General features: G+C 47.5%; 1 protein-coding gene across 2 annotated transcripts in view; it reads right to left on the reverse strand.

Moving 5' to 3' along the window:
• Positions 1 to 357: 357 nt before the first annotated feature.
• EGFL7 (EGF like domain multiple 7) overlaps positions 358 to 18,785 on the reverse strand; it is a 34,574-nt gene continuing 16,146 nt past the window's right edge. The window contains exons 5-10 of one of the 2 annotated variants that reach the window (XM_070955834.1): positions 17,639 to 17,754; positions 15,795 to 15,890; positions 13,229 to 13,384; positions 8,854 to 8,921; positions 5,621 to 5,786; positions 358 to 4,329 (exon numbers count right to left, since the gene is read on the reverse strand). In XM_070955834.1, the coding sequence (XP_070811935.1) occupies positions 4,307 to 4,329; positions 5,621 to 5,786; positions 8,854 to 8,921; positions 13,229 to 13,384; positions 15,795 to 15,890; positions 17,639 to 17,754 (625 nt within the window). In that variant the 3' untranslated portion in view covers positions 358 to 4,306. Of the gene's footprint in view, positions 4,330 to 5,620; positions 5,787 to 8,853; positions 8,925 to 13,228; positions 13,385 to 15,794; positions 15,891 to 17,638; positions 17,755 to 18,785 lie in introns of both variants that reach the window. The other variant, XM_070955833.1, reaches the window with a different exon arrangement.

The following is an 18,785-nucleotide window of genomic DNA, read 5'->3' on the forward strand; positions in this document are numbered from 1 at the left end:
AAAATGGGTTGCAGAGGAGCTGTCCATGGCCCTACCATGGCCTGTTTTAGCCGGCAGAGGCACCACGCGCCGGTCCTTTTGATATTTCCAGGCCAGTTCCACGGGCCAGATTTAAGTACCCCACAGGCCGGATCCGGCCCACAGACCTTGAGTTTGACACTCCTGCTTAGCTCATTCACAAATCCTTGCCACCATTGCTCCATTGTGCTCTTCAATGCACAATATTGCAATGACCCTCACCGTCAGACGATAATGCTCAAAATGTGCTGGGAAGCACCATGGAGATCAGCACGTGGCCAGAAACATACACGCTCCAAACAAGAAAAAAGAAAAGCAAAAACATTTCCACTGTTGTAAAAAAAAAAAAAAAAAAAAAAAAAAAAGGACGACTCAGGATTGTCCCCTTTGCTTTCTTTGCTGCCTCTGGTACCTCGGCAAAGGCTGAGGCAATTTGATGCACTAACGGCCCATGTTCCTGCTTTAGGTGCTAGTACCTGGTCCATGCGATGCAGCCTTGGACTCCTGACACAAAAGTACCTGGCTAGCCTGTCTAACTAGTGAAAGCAGCTCTGCAGCACTTTAGTACCATGAGGGGAATGGGACAACTTGCCACAGCCAATTCGCTGTGTGTTGTGGTCCGCCAACAGCCTGAGGAGCTGGCAGCGGAGTCGGACAGTGATGAGGCTGAGGAAGAACATGGGCCAGTCCTGGAGCCTGGGGAAGGCCCGGATGAGGGCTCTGCGTCGGAGGCAGAGATGGGGCCAGGGTCATCTGGGAGTGATGTGCAGACTTCGGAGCCTCCAGAGGCTGACAGTAGAGAGGCAGAGGAACAGGAGGAGCCTGTTCCTAATGCATGCATGAGAAGAGCTGCCAGAAGGCAGGAGCAGCTAAAGCAGAGAGGACAACTCGGGAGTAGGGCCAAGAGATGATTGGCCCCTCCCATAAAGCTTAAAAGAGCAGCAACGGCTCTTGGCCTCTTTGCTGGAAAACAACCGTTGAGGAATTTGCTTCGTGTTTAGATGTATTTCTTTCTTGTCAGAGTCTTCTGTTCCTGAGCTGTTGCCAAGAAAAGCCGTTGGCAGTTTGCCTAATTATCCCAAAGTCAGAGATAAACTGAAGGTGTTTTGAGAACTTTGCTTTCATTTAATTTGGAATAAGCTGAGAATGAGTTAATTCTCAGCTGTTTTAATAAAATCTGTTTGTTTTTTGGAACTGTTTTGCATTTAATATTAACTACGTGGGCCTGGGCCTACCATACTGTGGAACAACTTGCCATGGCCAACTCATTGCAGCCAGTTCCAATATTTGAGGGGCAAACTCAACAGGGGTTGGATTAATGACACTATGGCTATTAATGGCTATTGCTTAACGCACTGTAAGCCGCCCTGAGTCTCCGGAGAAGGGCGGCATATAAATCAAATTAAAAAAAAAAATGACACAAAGAAAAGATTTTGAAAATGCATGAGGCAGAACATGGGCAGAGTCTGGGATCCTTTAAGACTGTTGAGGCAGATTACCTGTAGTAGCTATTTTAGAAGAGGACGTTCCCGCTAGTGAGTTCTGACTGCTTTACTAGAATCAGGACTGTTTATAAAAGACACGGGAGAAAAAGTATAAATTCCCACCAAGCTGACAGGAAACGCCAACATTTTGGAAGACAGCTTCAAGATTTAGCAGAGTCTCGACAGGCCCTATCCAATAAGATGCGATTCCGCAGTGAGAGAAATCAGGTTCTGTACCTAGGTAGGAAAAACCAAATGGACAGGTATAGAATAAGTGGTTCCTGGCTCAACAGCAGTAACAGTGAGAGGGATTTAGAGAGGTCTTAATAGACCAGCCCTTAAAGTGGAGCTAGGAATCTGCTGCAACAGCCAGAAAAGCCAACGCAGACCTCGGCTGCATTCAACAGAGGGACAAGATTCAAGATCACGGAAAGTGAGAGTACCACTTTACACTGAATTAGTGAGGCCACGCTTGGAATACCGCATCCAGTTCTGGTCACCATGACGCCAAAAAAGAATCTGAGACTCTAGAACTGTGATGGTGAACGTATGGCATGCATGCCAGAGGTGGCATGCAGAGCCCTCTATGTGGGCGTGCGCGCTGTCGCCAGCTGTTCTTCTGGTTTCTGAAAAATGGCCTGAAAAAGGGCAAAAACCAGCTGGGAAACGGCCCGGAAAACGGCTTGAAAACAGCTAGGAAAACAGCCCAAAAAATGGCCTGAAAACGGCCTGAAAAGAGCCAGAAAAAGGCCAGAAAAACAGGTATGCGCACGCTGGCAGTTGGTCTTTGGGTTTCCGGTGCTCTGGCACAACACATACACATGTTCCGATTTGGGCACTCGGTGCCGAAAAGATTCACCATCACTGCCCTAGAAACAGTGCAGCGAAGAGCAACGGAGACAATTCGGGTTCTGGAGGCTAAATCATAAGCCGGACAGTTGAGGAAGCTCGGTGTGTCTAAGCCTATCGAAGAGAAGGCCTAAAGGTGACACGATTGCGGTCTTCCAGTACTTGAGGGGCTGTCCCAGAGAAGGGAGGGCGGGGTTGATTTCAGAGGTGGGTTTCATATAATTTTACCACTGGTTTGCCACGCACCGAAAATGTGAGTGTGCACACACCTGCGTGCAGCCTTCCACGCATGCACTTTGCTCACATGCATGGCTTGCACACATGCGCACGGCAGTGGTGGGTTGCCCCTGGTTCCCACCGGTTCTATAGAACCGGTAGTAAAACCGTCAGGAAGCTCCGCCCACTGACCCCGACGTCATCAGAACGCTTCTGCGCATACACAGAAGAGCGCACGCACGCGCGGCCCCATTGCGAACCGGTAGTAAAGGTAAGTAGAACCCACCCCTGGCGCATGGCTTAGAAAACGTAACTAAATAGGATGGTATAGTGCCGGGGCGGGAGGACGGGGAGCCGGGCCCACCCCACCCACAGGTCACCACTACCAGTTCGAACCAGCTGAATACACCACGGGTTGATTTACTTTCTAAGGCAGGGATCCCCAAGTCCAAGGACCGGCACCAATCCGTGGCACGCCAGAAACTGGGCCACGCAAACAAGCCCCCATCCATGGGATGCAAGCAGCCCACGAAACCACAACCTTCCGGTCTCTGGAAAAACGTCTCTCCACAGAACCAGCCCCTGGTGCCCAAAAGGTTGGGGGGGGGGCACTGCTCTGAAGGCACCAGAAGGCAGGCTAAGAAGAACTGGGTGGAAGCTGGTTTAAAGAGATCCAACCTAGAAAGGAGCCTGGATAGCTCAGCAGACTAATGCATTGTAATTTAACTCCAGCTGTCTGCAATTACTGTAAGTTCAAATCTCGCCAGGCTCAAGGTCGACTCAGCCTTCCATCCTTTCTAAGGTAGGTGAAATGAGGACCCAGTTTGTGGGGGCAATAAGCTGACTTTGTATAAATATACAAAAGGATGAAGGCTATTGCTTAACGCATTGTAAGCCGCCCTGAGTCTCCGGAGAAGGGCGGCATATAAATCAAATTTAAAAAAAAGAATCTTCCTGACAGTGAGGACAATTAACCGGTGGAACGGCTTGCCACAAGAAGTTGTGGGTGCTCCATCACTGGAGGCTTTCAAGAAGAGACTGGGCAGCCATTTGTCTGGAATGCTATAGAGACTCCTGCTTGAGCAGAGGGCTGGACTAGAAGGCCTCCAAGGTCCCTTCCGGCCCTATAATTCTGTTCTATTTCTTTCTTTAAAAGGGAGGACATGGGAAACACAGTGGGAGGGTTTTTTTTTACAATTGGAAAGTGAAGCCAGCAGGACACTAATGGTGCATTTACACAAGAGGGGGGGGCTGTTTTAGCGCCACCCTCCCCACCGAAATAACCCCGCCTTGCCAAGATATTTTGGGTGACAGCCTGGAAAAGAGCAGCTTCTGAGCTTTGCCAAAGGGGCCCCTTTGCCAAACTGCTGCTCTTGTACCTCATGGGGGGGGGGGAGGCGAGACCTGCCCACCTCACCCGACTCTGTCCACTCAGCAAGCAAGACGCTTCCTGTTTCAAGGGATGTTTTGCTAAGGAGGCTGCCAGTCTCCCTCCCTCCCTCCCTCCCACAACCTCTGGCCAGCAGGGTTTGGAGAGGTGACCCATCCTGGGAGCCAGCCAGCTGGAGGGAAAAGGGGGGGGCTCGCTGAGAACGTGATATTTTCAGCCTCTTAATCCTCTCCGCTGCCTTGGCTTGGCTTGGTTGCTGGAACAAGGCTCAGTTGCTACTCAACGGAGAGACACACCAGAAAAACAGTGAGATGTGGGGAGCACCAAGGACCTCCATCCTTCTTCAGCCTCAGAGCCGGTTCTTGCAGGAACCTATTGGGGGGCAAAATGGCAAAGTCAACCTTGGGTGGTGGGAGGGGAACTTGCTCACGCTTTCCAAGGGGGAAGGGTCCGTGAGGGTGAAGGAAAGGAAAGAACATGGGAGAGGGGACTTCAGAGGAATGAAAGCATCTGTCCGCTATTTCAAAAGAGTCTGGAGCAAAACAGGAGCTCCGGTTCCCCATCGCCCACCCAAAACTTTGCTTCGTGGGGTCCTCGGTGCTCTCAGAGCTTGGTTGTTTTCTTGGAGATGTTTCATAACCCAACTAGATAACGTCACCAGTGTTACAAGGAGGTGGGTTTTGCTCTCTGCTTGGATACTAGTGCCTTCCCTGACAGTCCTGGTTGGAGTTGATTCCTTGATTGGGCTGTTGGATTGTTTGTCTGAGTTGCTAGTTCCTCCATTGGGGTCTTGTTTATTGCTTCAAGTTTCAAGAAGCAAACGGTAAACATATCCAGGAATTATCAAGTCAGACTTTTTATTATTTATTTATTCAATTTGTATGCCGCCCCTCTCCGAAGATTCAGGGCGGCTCACAATGCATTTAAAATCATTATAAAAAACATTTAAAAATTAAAAACATTAAAAGCCATTCACACCATTCATGGCCAGATCTCGCCGGATCACAAGAGCAAGATCAACGGCCCCAGGCCTGCCGGAAAAGCCAGGTCTTCACTGCTTTTCGGAAGGCCAATAGGGTGGGGATGGTCCGGACCTCAGGAGGTAACTGGTTCCAGAGAGCTGGGGCAGCCACAGAGAAGGCCCTCCCCCCCGGCCCCGCCTGACTATCAAACACTAAATAACAGCCAAATTAAGAAACTATCCAGAAGAAAAAAATGCCCCCACTGACAGCCCAAGCCACTGTATATAAACAGAGAGCAAACCCCTTCTAGCACTGATGATGTTCCCTAGTTGGGTCATGAAATGCCTGCAAGAAAGAGAGAACCCCTCATTGCAACCCTGAGCTACAAATACTCTCTTCTATTAAAATTTTAGGGGTTTCCCCCCTCTAAAGCCTTCTGCCTGCAAATTGGGGAAAGGGATCCCTGGTGCTGATATGGAGCTAATGGTATCCCTAAATGTGTGGAAATGGGGTGGGAAGCTCTTGGGGCGCCACAGAAGAGCCTGTAGGGCTCTGCAGACCAGCCCCCCGTGTCTCAATTCCTCCTGCACTTTGCACCAAGGGAAACCCTGTGATGGATCTGGGACAGGCCCAGATGGAAAGTGGGAGTGGGCAGGAGGGAGGGAGGGAGGGAGGGAGGGAGATCCATTGGCGCCACCTACAGGTTTCCAGGCGCTCCTCCAGGAAAGAGATCTGCTCGCTGAGCGAATCTATTCGGTCCAGTTGCTGGATCACGTGGACTAACAGGCTGATGGGTTCTGCCCCGTGGCCGTCTCCGGCACCAGGCAGGTCCAGCTTGAGGAACGGTGCCAAAACGAGCTGGAACTTCTGTTGAGAGAGAGAGAAGCATCTTAATACAGAAAATCCTTAAAGTGGGTATAAAAAGAAAACCAGGGACTTTTCTTTCGGGTTTAATGGAACAAGACTTGAGGGGGAAAAATTCGGAACTCTGACGTTGTATATGTTGACGGCAGCAAGACTACTCTACGCACAGAAATGGAAGGTTGCCACAACGGATGAATGGCTGCAAAAACTGATGGAGTTAGCAGAGATGGCTAAATCGACTGCTTTGATTAAGGGAAAAAAACACAAATACTTTTATTTCTACTTGGAAACCACTTCTGGACTTTGTGCTTGAGGCGGAAAAAACCCAAAACTTTGATTTTGGGGTTTACCAATTAGATAATTAGATTAGATTTGTTGTTAAAGAAATGGCTAGTTTCTATTATTATGAAAAAGTAAAAACTTGAGGGAAGCTCTTAATGCCTTATTTTACTACACCAAAGGAGTTGGAAGTCAATGCATTTTTTTCTTTTTCCCTTGCTTTCCCCCCACTATCCACTTCCCTTTTTTCTTTTCCTAATTTCCCTAATATTTACTTTTGTATCCTTTTGGATGTCATATTATAAATTAATAAAACTATATAAACATGAGAAAGGGAGAAGCGTGGCTCCCAGGAGGTCTCCTGGCAGGTTTTTTTTTTAATGTATTAGATTTTTTTATCCTGCTTTTATTACTTTATAGCGAACTCAAGGTGGTAAACATGCCCCTTCATTGCATCAGACAAACTTCAACCAAACTTAAGCTCAGATCAACTCCTAGGATTTGTACATGGCTCCATGGGGAGTCTGACAACAACCAATAGAATACATGTTCTTGCACAGGAACAGGAAGCTCAAGTGCAAACCCCAAGAGAAGGTATAAATACCCGCCCTCTCAACTCCATGTGGTCTGCTGCCCAGAACCCCTGTGGTTCTGCTTCATCATTAAACCATCTTTCCAATCAGCCTCCATTTTTCCAGTGTCTTTCTCCCGGCTTGGAACTGAACCAGATGGATATTTTTTCCAACACTCCTTTCCAAGGACTAACTGAGCTGATCCTCCTTGGCTCTTTCTGTCTTGATCAGCTGCCACCCACTGCAGCACAGAGGGAAAGTCTCTTTCATAATCCCCAGACATATTTCCCAAAGGCATGTCACTTCCAGGTTGTAGCCAAGAAAAGGGAGCCATGTATTAAATCATGAGCTGAGCGTGAATGAGACTTTCCCTTGTGCAGCAATAGGTGGCAATATAGAGCTGCCTCATTTAGAAAGAGCCAAGGAGAGCCAGTTGAGTTAGTCCTGGGAAAGGAGACCACCAGGACATCCCAAGAGAATCAGCCATAAATTGTTTCAACTTCTACCCTCAAAACGACGCTATAGGGCACTGCACACCAGAACAACTAGACACAAGAACAGTTTTTTCCCGAACGCCATCACTCTGCTAAACAAATAATTCCCTCAACACTGTCAAATTAGTTACTAAGTCTGCACTACTATTAATCATCTCATTGTTCCTATCACCCATCTCCTCCCACTTATAACTGTATGACTGTAACCTTGTTGCTGGTATCCTTACGATTTATTGACTGTTTCCCTATGACTATCATTAAGTGTTGTACCTTATGATTCTTGACGAATGTATCTTTTCTTTTATGTACTCCGAGAGCATATGCACCAAGAGAAATTCCTTGTATAACCAATCACACTTGGCCAATAAAGAATTCTAGTCTAAAAATAATTTACTAAGACTGTATTACTATTATTCTTCTCTTCTTTCCTATTACTTATCTCCTCCCACTTATGACTATAACCTTGTTGCTTGTATCTTTACAATTTATATTGTTTTATTTGGTTTCCTAGTATGACATGATTGCTTATTTTGATTGCTTATGACTATCACTGTGTTGTATCTTATGATTCTTGATGAATGTATCTTTTATGTACACTGAGAGCATATGCACCAAGACAAATTCCTTGTGTGTCCAATCACACTTGGCCAATAAAGATTTCTATTTCTATTTCTATTTCTATTTCTATTTCTATTTCTATTTCTATTCTATTCTATTCTATTCTATTCTATTCTATTCTATTCTATTCCATTCCATTCCATTCCATTCCATTCCATTCCATTCCATTCCATTCTCTATTTCATATCCTATTCTATTCTATTCTATTCTATTCTATTCTATTCTATTCTATTCTATTCTACTCTACTCTACTCTACTCTACTCTACTCTACTCTACTCTACTCTACTCTACTCTACAAGAATCAACCACATATGAGAGTAGGGCAAGAAGCAACAGGTAGAAACTAATCAAGGAGAGAAGCAACTTAGAACCAAGGAGAAATTTCCTGATAGTTAGAACAATTAATCCGTGGAACAACTTGCCTGCAGAAGTTGTAAATGCTCCAACACTGGAAGTTTTTAAGAAGATGTTGGATAACCATTTGTTAGTGGTGTAGGGATTCCTGCCTAAGCAGGGGGTTCGACTAGAAGACCTCTAAGGCCCCTTCCAACTCCGTTATTCTATTCTGTTCTATATGCACCATTGCCAACTAAAGCTGTGTTCGTGAAGACTCCATCCGGGAAGCTCAACGTAGGACCTTCTTTTCTAAGTCAAGCCCATCACCTTAATCACTGAGTGAATTTTCCTCCCTGATCTCTGCCTGAGCCTATGGATTTATGTTGCTTAGTTGCAGTGAAGGCCACTGTACAATTCCCTCAACACTGTCAAACTATTTACTAAGTATGCACTACTATTAATCTTCTCATCGTTCCCACCACCCATCTCCTTCCACTTATGACTGTATGACTGCAATTTTGTTGCTTGTATCCTTATGATTTATATTGATATTGTTTCCTGATTGCTTATTTGTACCCTATGACTATCATTAAGTGTTGTACCTTATGTTTCTTGACAAATGTATTTTTTCTTTTATGTACACTGAGAGCGTATGCACCAAGACAAATTCCTTGTGTGTCCAATCACACTTGGCCAATAAAAAATTCTATTCTATCTATTCCATTCAGACAACCTCCGTTCCTAACCGCAGTTACCAGAAGGAGACTCACTTCTTCCAAAGCCGCCAACCTGCTTCTCAGCTCCCTCACTTCGTCTGGAACGGGAAGGCTGTCACTTCCTGCTGCACAAATTCACAACAAAACAAAACAAAACATTGGTAAGAACCAGGTTAAGGACAGACATCGCAATGATTCCAAGAAGGTTGTGTTTGTTGCTATTTTAGGATATAATAAGAGGCTCCCGAAAGTCTGTCCAAGTTTCTCTCGGTCCCTTCGCACACTAAGAGAATCAGGATGGGGTCCTCTCAAGTTTCTTTCTTGAACTTCCTTCTCTCTGTCCACGTTCCACCACCCCCGACGTCTCTCTTCTTCCTTCCTCAAAGCCAGGTCTGCATTCCTTCACAACGGCTTCCCACAACGGCTTCCCAAGGCAAATTGCTCCCAGTTATAGCCAAGAAACAATCCGATGGGTCTAAGAAGCCATCAGGAGTCTCGCTCGACTGAAGTATAAGGTAGTCCTCGACTTACAACAGTTGAACAGTGGTTGTTCAAAGTTAATGACGCCACTGAAAAAAGTGACATAGATAGGACTCTTTTTCACACCTATGACCACTGCAGCATCTCCATGGTCAGGCGATTAAAATTCAGATCTTTGGCAACGGGTTCAGATTTACAACGGTCGCCATGTCCTACAGTCACACGATCCGCTTTTGCGATCTTGTGACAAGCAAAGTCAAGGGGGAACTGTGTTTTCACTTAATTCACTTAACAACCAACTTAACAACTGCAAGTGATTCGGTTAACAGCTGCGGCAAGGAAGGTTGTAAAACAGGGCAAAACTCACGTAACAAATGTTTCCCTCAACAACATAAATTTTGGGCTCGATTGTGGTCGTAACTCGAAGACTACCTTTGTACGTATCAGTGGTGAAATCCAAATTTTTTTACTACCAGTTCTGTGGGCATGGCTTAGACCAGTGGTCCCCAACCTTTTTATCGCCGCGGCCCGCTGAGCGCGCGCAGGGGTGGGGCCGCGGCCCGCTGAGCGCGCACAGGGGTGGGGCCGCGGCCCGCTGAGCACGCGCAGGGGTGGGGCCACGGCCCAGGAGCCTTTGCGCAGGCCCATTGCGCACGGCCCAGGAGCCTGAGCCTTTGCGCAGGCCCATTGCGCACGGCCCAGGAGCCTTTGTGCTGAAGCGTTCCTGTCCCCCGGCCGCTGCGCGGCCCGGTGCCAGGTACTTCACGGCCCGGCACCGGTCCGCGGACCGGGGGTTGGGGACCACTGGCTTAGACGGTGTGGTGTGGCTTGGTGGGTGTGGCAGGGGAAGGATACTGCAAAATCTCCATTCCCTCCCCACTTCTGGGGGAAGGATATTGCAAAATCTCCATTCCCACCCCACTCTGAGGCCAGCCAGAGGTGGTATTTGCCAGTTCTCCAAACTACTCAAAATTTCCGCTACCGGTTCTCCAGAACCTGTCAGAACCTGCTGGATTTCACCCCTGGTATGTATGTGTTTTTGTATGTGTGTGTGTCTACCATTATTAAATTCATTTTCTGATTTTAATCTCTGGAGTCCTTGGGGCTCTCTTGAGTTTGGCTGCTGGTTTGAAGACTTCTCCTTCTCCAACTAGGTAACATCACCAGTGCTAGTGAAGGTGGGGGTTTCTCCCTGTTGATTGTAATTGTTTCAGTGGGCAAAGACTGGAGAGGTTAACAACCAAACAGCCATCCGTGGAGAAATGAGTAGACGTTTTATTTGCTGGGATTCCAATCTATCTGGCACTCTCCTTATCCAGGCAGGATTGCAAATTCCAACAACCACACAGAGTCCGTCTGGTATGGAGCTGAGTTGTTGGGCTGGAAGCAGGGAAACCTGAGTTCAAGACTACCCTCAACCACAGACTTAAACCACTTGCTGGCTCTCTACCTGGCCTACCTTGCAAGCTTGTTTTTGGACGGAGCACTATATCTCGCGCTCCTGGAGGAGAAGTGATAAAAACCAACCAAAAGCATCCCAGACGTTCAAAATCCTCCTCCTCTTGGTCTGCCCAAGAGAGTGCAGGAAATCAGCCACGGGCTAAGTGGCTCTTTTCCCTTTCCACGGATCGAAGGCTGGCGGCGACACGTTGCTCCACTCTTCCTCTTCGGCGTAAAGGCTGCCCCTCCGCGCATTATTACTCACGGTACGAGTTTGAAGTGGCACAGCGCGTACCAAAAGTAATAATGAGCCGCGGTCAGCCTCGGCTGGTGGTCTCCTCTTCCTGCTCGGGGTGCGACGTAGAGAAGGAAGGCAGCAGGCGGACCCTCCGAAGCCTCTGAGAAAAGCCTTGGGGTGCTACAGGAAGGTGTGTGCAGCATTAAAAGTGATGTTTGGGAGCTCCAGGTAGCCATGTTGGGTCAGGATTAGGGACCAGGTAACCTTGGGTGCGCTGCACACATTAAACTCGTCTAACTGTGAAAAATCTGAGTTCTCCCACAAGGCTACACGTAGCATCTGAGAAAATGCTTGGAGAAGATAGATATATCCCTCCATTGTTCAGACGCCACAAGAAACAGTGCAGCCATTCCTCTTTGAGGACCAGATGGATCCGCACAACACCCTGGAGGTGAGGCCTCTAGAGTCATGTTTCTCAACCTCTGCCACTTTTAAGATGGATGGACTTCAATTCCCAGAATTCTGGGAGTTGAAGCCCATTCATTGTAAAATGGCAGAGTTGAGAAACACTGCTAGTGTTTTCATCCAGGCTACAGTTGATGGATTAAAATCAGTGGTGAAATCCAAATTTTTTTACTATCGGTTCTGTGGGCGTGGCTTGGTGGGTGTGGTGTGGCCTGGTGGGCGTGGCAGAGGAAGAGTATCCTTCCTCTGCCATGCCCACCAAGCCACACCACACCCACCAAGCCACGCCCACAGAATCAGTAGTAAAAAAATCCCCTTTCCCACCCCACTCCATGGGAAGGATACTGCAAAATCTCCATTCCCACCCCACTCCAAGGCAAGAATACTGCAAAATCTCCATTCCCTCCCCACTCCTGGGGGGAAGGATATTGCAAAATCTCCATTCCCACCCCACTCCAGGGCAAGAATACTGCAAAATCTCCATTCCCTCCCCACTCCAGGGGAAGGATACTGCAAAATCTCCATTCCCACCCCACTCCAGGGCAAGAATACTGCAAAATCTCCATTCCCTCCCCACTCCTGGGGGAAGGATATTGCAAAATCTCCATTCCCACCCCACTCTGGGGCCAGCCAGAGGTGGTATTTGCTGGTTCTCCAAACTACTCAAAAGTTCCGCTGCCGGTTCTCCAGAACCTGTCAGAACCTGCTGGATTTCACCCCGATTCAAATTGAATCAAGTTGTCTACTAGCCCAGGTACTGGATTCATTTATCATACTGGGGGGACCCTGGAAAAATGTAGCTATGGTTGTGCCTTCCGCCGGGCATTTAAGTAATTCAAGGTTGACTCAGCCTTCCATCCTTTCTAAGGTAGGTGAAATTAGGACCCAGTTGTGGGGGCAATAAGCTGACTTTGTATAAATATACAAAAGGATGAAGGCTATTGCTTAACGCCTTGTAAGCCGCCCTGAGTCTCCGGAGAAGGGCGGCATATAAATCAAATTAAAAAAAAAAAAAGTAACAAGAATTTTGTCTTCCTGTCCTACCTGGGAGGGCAACTCCTCATGAGACCTCTAACTAAAGGAACCTACTCACCCACCCACCCACCGACGCACCTACCACTGGCGAGGAACACCATTCCTGCATAATATACTCAAGGTGTCATCAAAGTGGATTCTCCTTCTGGACCAAGAGGATTAGGGGACTAGAGGCTCAAACATACGATGAACGATTGCAGGAACTGGGCCTGGCTAGTCTAGGGAAGAGAAGGACCAGGGAAGACAGGATAGCAGTCTTCCAATGTTTGAGGGGCTGCCACAGAGAGGAGGGGCTCAAGCTATTCTCCAAAGCACCTGAAGGCCAGACAAGGAATAATGGATGGAAACTGATCAAGGAGACATTCAACTTAGAAATAAGGAGAAATTTTCTGACTGAGAGCAATCAACCCATGGAACAGAAGTTGCCTTCAGAAGTTGGGGGAGCTTCATCAATGGAGGCTTTCAAGAAGAGACTGGGCTGCCATCCGTCAGAAATGGTGTAGGGTCTCCTGCTTGGGCAGGGAGGGGGTTGGACTAGATGACCTACAAGGTCCCTTTCAACTCTATTAATCTGTATCAGTACCTCTAGCTTTGCTTAGCGAAAAGAAGCCAGCCAAGTCACCAAGGTGGCCAGAAGGAGGGCCCAGGTGCAAATCCAAATGTTGGGGGAAATGGAGAAGAAATTCCATGCAAAGGCTCAAAGTCAGTTGTTGTGAGCAAGCACACAAAGCCCTGCCAGACAAAGATTAAAGCAGCAAACTCTGATCTCACCTGGGGGAGCTGGGGTCGGGGGCACTTTCAGAGCCCGGCAAGTTTGTCCATCCGCCTGGAGCTCGTACCCTGGATGGCAAGCGCAGCGGTAACTTCCGGCCGTGTTGACGCAAAGCTGGCGGCAGCCATGTTTCCCCATTGCACACTCGTCTACGTCTGCAGGCAGAGGAGGAAGCAGTGAGCCAAGGGGACCCCTGTATGGTGGAAGCAGCCTCCATCCCAGGCCTGATTAGTGCGTTTCTTGTTGCATCCATTTACAATAATACATTTTAATAATAATTTTACACTGATGATGGGGAAGAGATATGATCTGGCAATCACGCCACGTCACACCAACTCTCGAAATGGGTGTTGTGACTCCGACCCCCGAGGCCGACTTATCGGAGGGAGAAGGCTCCGAACATGAAGGAGAGGAGTTGGCCAGGCCTCCCTCTCCAGGACCCTCCTCTCTGGCAATGCCTCAGGTGTCTCCCGAAGGAGAAGAGATTGGCCAGGAGCCAGGTATCTCCTCGCAGTCGGACAGTGACGGAGATAAGTCTTGGCTGGATCCACGCCAGCGTCGGAGAGACAAGCACACGCAGCAGAAAAGGAGGCATGCCAGAGATTAGGCTGAGTCACTGGACCACACCCCACGGGGGATAAAAGTGGGTGAGGTGGCCATTCAGATTCTGTGACGGACAAAACTAACTACTAGTGAGTCACATTGTATCTTTGAAACAACGTTATCTGCCTTGGATTTAATACGGACTGGACTTGACAATTCTTGAACTGTGTGTATCTTATTTAGGTTTATCTGTCAGAGGAACAACCCCTCCCTCTATGAGTGGCAAGCAGCTACTGGGTTGCTGCCAATCCTCTTATCGAAAGAATTTGTTGTCTGCCAGTTTTATTGAACCCCTGGCTGTCTGTTTGTGTGTGCGTGTGTGTGACGGGGACAGAACAATGGGCCTATCTAACATGCCAGCCCAAATGCCCGCTGGAAAAACCCAGCTTTGAATGCCTTACGAGACACCAGTAGCAGTTTGCTAGCCTTAGTTCCTGCACGAACAGGCGAGGGTACAGAGTTAAAGGGATCTTCTAAAGACCGAATAGGAGAACCGTAAAGACTTTTGTTTGGCATCAAGAAGAATTTCCTAGGACTAAGCGCTCCTTTGGGAAGGGACACATTCTCAGAGGTCTGTCCCTCATGGAGATGGACTAGATCAGGGGTGTCAAACTGAAGGCCCACGGGTGGCTTTGATCTGGCCCTTGGGTCCGCCCTGGAAACAGCAAAGCCCGCAGTGCCTCTGCCAGCAAAAGCAGAGCTTGGAAGGGCTGTGTGCAGCTCTCCCAAGCTCAGTTTTTGCTGGTAGAAGGTTGCAGGAGGCCGTCGCAGCCGAAAACAGAATTCGGGAAACTATTTTCGCTGGTAGAGCACTCGGGCCCCCACAGGCGCCCCCAACACAAGTGACGTCAAGCTGACCGCGCCCACCACAGCCTCCCCAAGATCAAACACAGCCCTGATGTGGCCCTCAATGAAATCGAGCTGGACATCCCTGAAGTAGGTGGTCTCTAAAGCCTCCTATAGCCACATGGGAGTCTGGAAAGGCACGTCCCAGGAGGGCCCCGACTTCAAAAATCGCAGTGCTCTCCAAATTATTCTCCAAAGCAGGACAGGAAATAATGGATGGCAACTGATCCAACAGAGAAGCAACCTGGAATGAAGGAGAAACTTCTTAACAGTGAGGACAATTAATCGGTGGAACAGCTTGCCACTGGAAATCGTGGATGCTCCAGTACTGGAGATTTTAAAGAAGAAACTGGGCAGCCACTTGTCCCAAATGGTATAGTTTCTCTTACTTGAGCCGCGGGCTGGACTAGAAGACCTCCAAGGTCCCTTCCAATTATTCTATTCTATTCTATTCTATTCTATTCTATTCTATTCTATTCTATTCTATTCTATTCTATTCTATTCCTATTCCTATTCCTATTCCTATTCCTATTCCTACTCCACTCCACTCCACTCCACTCCACTCCACTCCACTCCTAATTCTAATTCTAATTCTAATTCTAATTCTAATTCTAATTCTAATTCTAATTAATTCTAATTCTAATTCTAAATAGATTTGACCATTGCACAGGAGAGACAAAAGAAGAGCTGGATCACCCAAGGTGGGAAAATGGGCCAGGAGGTCTAATATAATATGTTATATTTTATATATATATAAATAAAAGGTGAGATTAAAGTCTGATCATCATCATCATCATAGTAAAATAGTGTTTGAACAAACAAAATGGCACTTGTTCGAGTTCTTTGCTTCCCAACTTCCCTTCAATAGACAAACTAACAAACGTCGGTTTCTCGTGATGTGAGCCAATCTCGCTCTGTGGTTCCACCCACAGGCCAGTTCACCCGACAACCGAGACCCGGGTGGGAGCAGAACCCGGCACCTCGCTCACTTCCTTCCTGTTGCAAGTCATATGAATCTGAGGTTTTGGAGCACAGCACCTTCCCCACTGCCAGCATCGGGCTGTCCTGCAGCTTCTCCTGAAGAGGAAACACCTGGCAGCACCCAAAGACTTTTACCTGTCTGGCAACACCTCCCGGTCCATCCAGGGCAGGCGCAGTCGTTTGGGAGCGAACATTTCCGGCTGGGCTGGCACGGTGGGCGGCAAATAGCAGCTGCGGTGAGACAAACACATCAGTTATGTTTGCATCCTGCCGGCCTCTCTTTCCTGCAGACCGGCTGCTCGTAAATCAGTCAACGTGTGGGCTGATTTTATACAAGACCAGATGGAAACTTGGGGACCACAAAGCCAAAAACAGGGGAAGGCGGGGGGAACCCCACTTCCATTCAGACAGGTGGAAGTGGGACGATCCTGGCTATCTACCTCACCATTATCTGCTATCTCTCAGGCACAAACATGCTGTCAGAACAGAGTTATTGGGTTTGACTGATCCAGGGTTGGCTTAGCTGTTCCTGGAATTAACATGGTTGAAAAGTTGTCCCAAAGGTGCTTGTTCAGGAGGCAACTGAACTTTCTTGTTTTTTTTCTTTTGAAGACATTTCGCTTCTCATTCAAGAAGCTTCTTCAGCTCCGACAGGACAGTAGGGATTTCCAGAGGAAAAATTGCAGACTACAGGAACCATTTGCACCACTCAGGTGACCCTGAGGACACAGATAAACCTCCAGATGACCTCAACAACCCTCTAAAAGGATGCAAAGGACCATCTGTCTGCAAGGAGTATAAATCCTTCCCTTCTCCACCATCCAGTCAGAACTGAAGAAGCTTCTTGGATGAGAAGCGAAATGTCTTCAAAAGAAAAAAACCAGAAAGTCCAGCTGCCTCCTGAAAAAGTACCTTCGGGACAACTGTGACCTGGATGATTGAGAATCTCTACAGACTTTGGTTGAAAAGTTGCAATTATCTTTTCAAAGATTCGGGTGCCTGATACGCAGCTCTTTTGATAATTTTTATTAAAGATTTTTCTTAATATAAAATACAAACAAAAATGAAGACAAGAAAAAAAAAGGATGAAGGGAAAAGGAGAGGGGGATAGAGTGAGGGAAAAAGAAAGAAAGAAAAAGCCAGAGACTTCTAACTTTTTTTCAGTGCATAGTAAAATTATAGCAGCAACTTTTTCCTTCTACAAAAATAGTTAAGTCCTAACCTTTTCTATAACAACCACCTACAAACCTAAATTCAGGAGGAGTTTAAGGAGTTTAAACCTGAGGAGGCTGGGGAGGAACATGGGAAGGCTCAGACGAGGGCTCTGTGTCAGAGGCAGAGATGGGGCCAGGGCCATCTGGGAGTTATGTGCTGACTCCAGAGCCTCCAGAGTTTGATGTCAGCGAGTCAGAGGAACAGGAGGAGCCTGTTCCTACTGCGCACATGCGCAGAGCTGCCAGAAGGCAAGAACAGTTAAAACAAAAGGGGTGACTCGGGAGTAAGGCTTGGAGATGACTGGCCCTTCTCATAAGACATAAAGAAGGAGCAAAGGCACGTGAGCCTTTGCAGGAAGCAACTTTGTTATTGCTGGTCGGTTTAAATTCTGAAGCTCCGTTTTGACTCTGTGCTCCGTGTAGCCTTGCAAAGCTAATTGCCAATGAGGTCTTTGGCAGCGTGTCACGGGAGATAAAGGTGGGTGTTTATCAGCCTTATCCCGAAGGACTGTGGCAGACTTCTGTCGGACTCTTTACAAGCTATTTGTGACTCTTTGCAGGCTGTGAATGAACAGAATTCACAGCCATTGAAATAAAAAGAGGGTTTTGGGGACTAATCGGGTGCTTTTTACTGTCTCAGGAAGCCTAGGTCAGAAAACCTGATATACAGTTTTGAGGGAAAAAGAGCTTCTGTTTGCATCAAATAAACTGAGTTTCTTCAGCATCAGTCTTTTCGGTTAATGCTTCAACATAAAGAAAAGGCACCTGTGGGACATCCGAGCTGAGAGAAAGCACTTCTCCGCTTCCATTCAGGACTGCAAACGTATTCCGGCTGGGAAATCTTCCGATAAACCTGACGATGGCCGACTTTATAGGTAGTTCTGCAAAACCACAAGGCCCAAAATGTGAACTTGCTGGATATTTTGAGGAGAAAAGCAGATCGGAAAGGGCCAGTTGCCCAGCCCAAAAATACATGTTTATATTGTATACAAATACATTGTATAAGCTGCCCGACTCCCAGCATCTTTGGGAGGTTTGCAAATAAGGAGAATTAGAATAGAGCTGGAAGGGACCTTGGAGGTCCTCTAGTCCAGCCCCCTGCTCAAGCAGGAGAACCTATATTATTTCAGATAAATGACTGTCCAGTCTCTTCTTAAAAAGAGGAGGTGATGAAGCACCCACAATTTCTGGTGGCAGGCTGTTCCACTGGTTAATTGTCCTCACTGTTAGGAAGTTTCTCCTTAATTCCCGATTGCTTCTCTCCTTGATCAGTTTCCATCCATTGTTTCTTGTCCTGTTTCTCTGGTGCTTTGGGGAATAATCTGACCCCCTCTTCTTTGTGGCAGCCCCTCATTACCGGAATGCTGCTATCATGCAACCCCTACTCCTTCTTTTCTCTAGACTGGCCAAACCCAAATCCTGCAGCCGTTCCAGAGTGGGTTTCAGCAGGTTCTGACCAGTTCTGGAGAACCAGTAGCGGAAATTTTGAGTAATTCGGAGAACCAGGAAATACCACCTCTGACTGGCCCAGACCCCATCTATTCTCTGCCTCCCAAGTCCCAGCTGATTGGGAGGAAAGGGGGATTTTGCAGTAACTTTCCCCTGCCACGCCCACCAAGCCACACCCACAGAACGGGTAGTAAAAACTTTAGAAACCCATAATTGGTTTAGTCTCCAGGCCTTTGATCATCTTAGTTGCTCTTCAAAGCAACATACAAAGAAGGAATCATTAACAACTCCAAAAACTACGTACCGGGGGGAAATCCCCCTCTCTCACTCCAGGCAACTTCACAGGGTTATTCTTGTTGGGAAAATAAGAAGGAATCCATGTTCTCCTCGGCTTATGACTAAGTTCTTGCTTTGCAACAGAAAGTTTCAGCTCAATAGCACCGTAGTCATAAGCCGAGGAGAA

Source organism: Pituophis catenifer, unplaced genomic scaffold (genome assembly GCF_029215685.1).
Source record: "Pituophis catenifer annectens isolate HBS135680 unplaced genomic scaffold, rPitCat1.0.hap2 SCAF_17, whole genome shotgun sequence".
NCBI lineage: Eukaryota > Metazoa > Chordata > Lepidosauria > Squamata > Colubridae > Pituophis > Pituophis catenifer.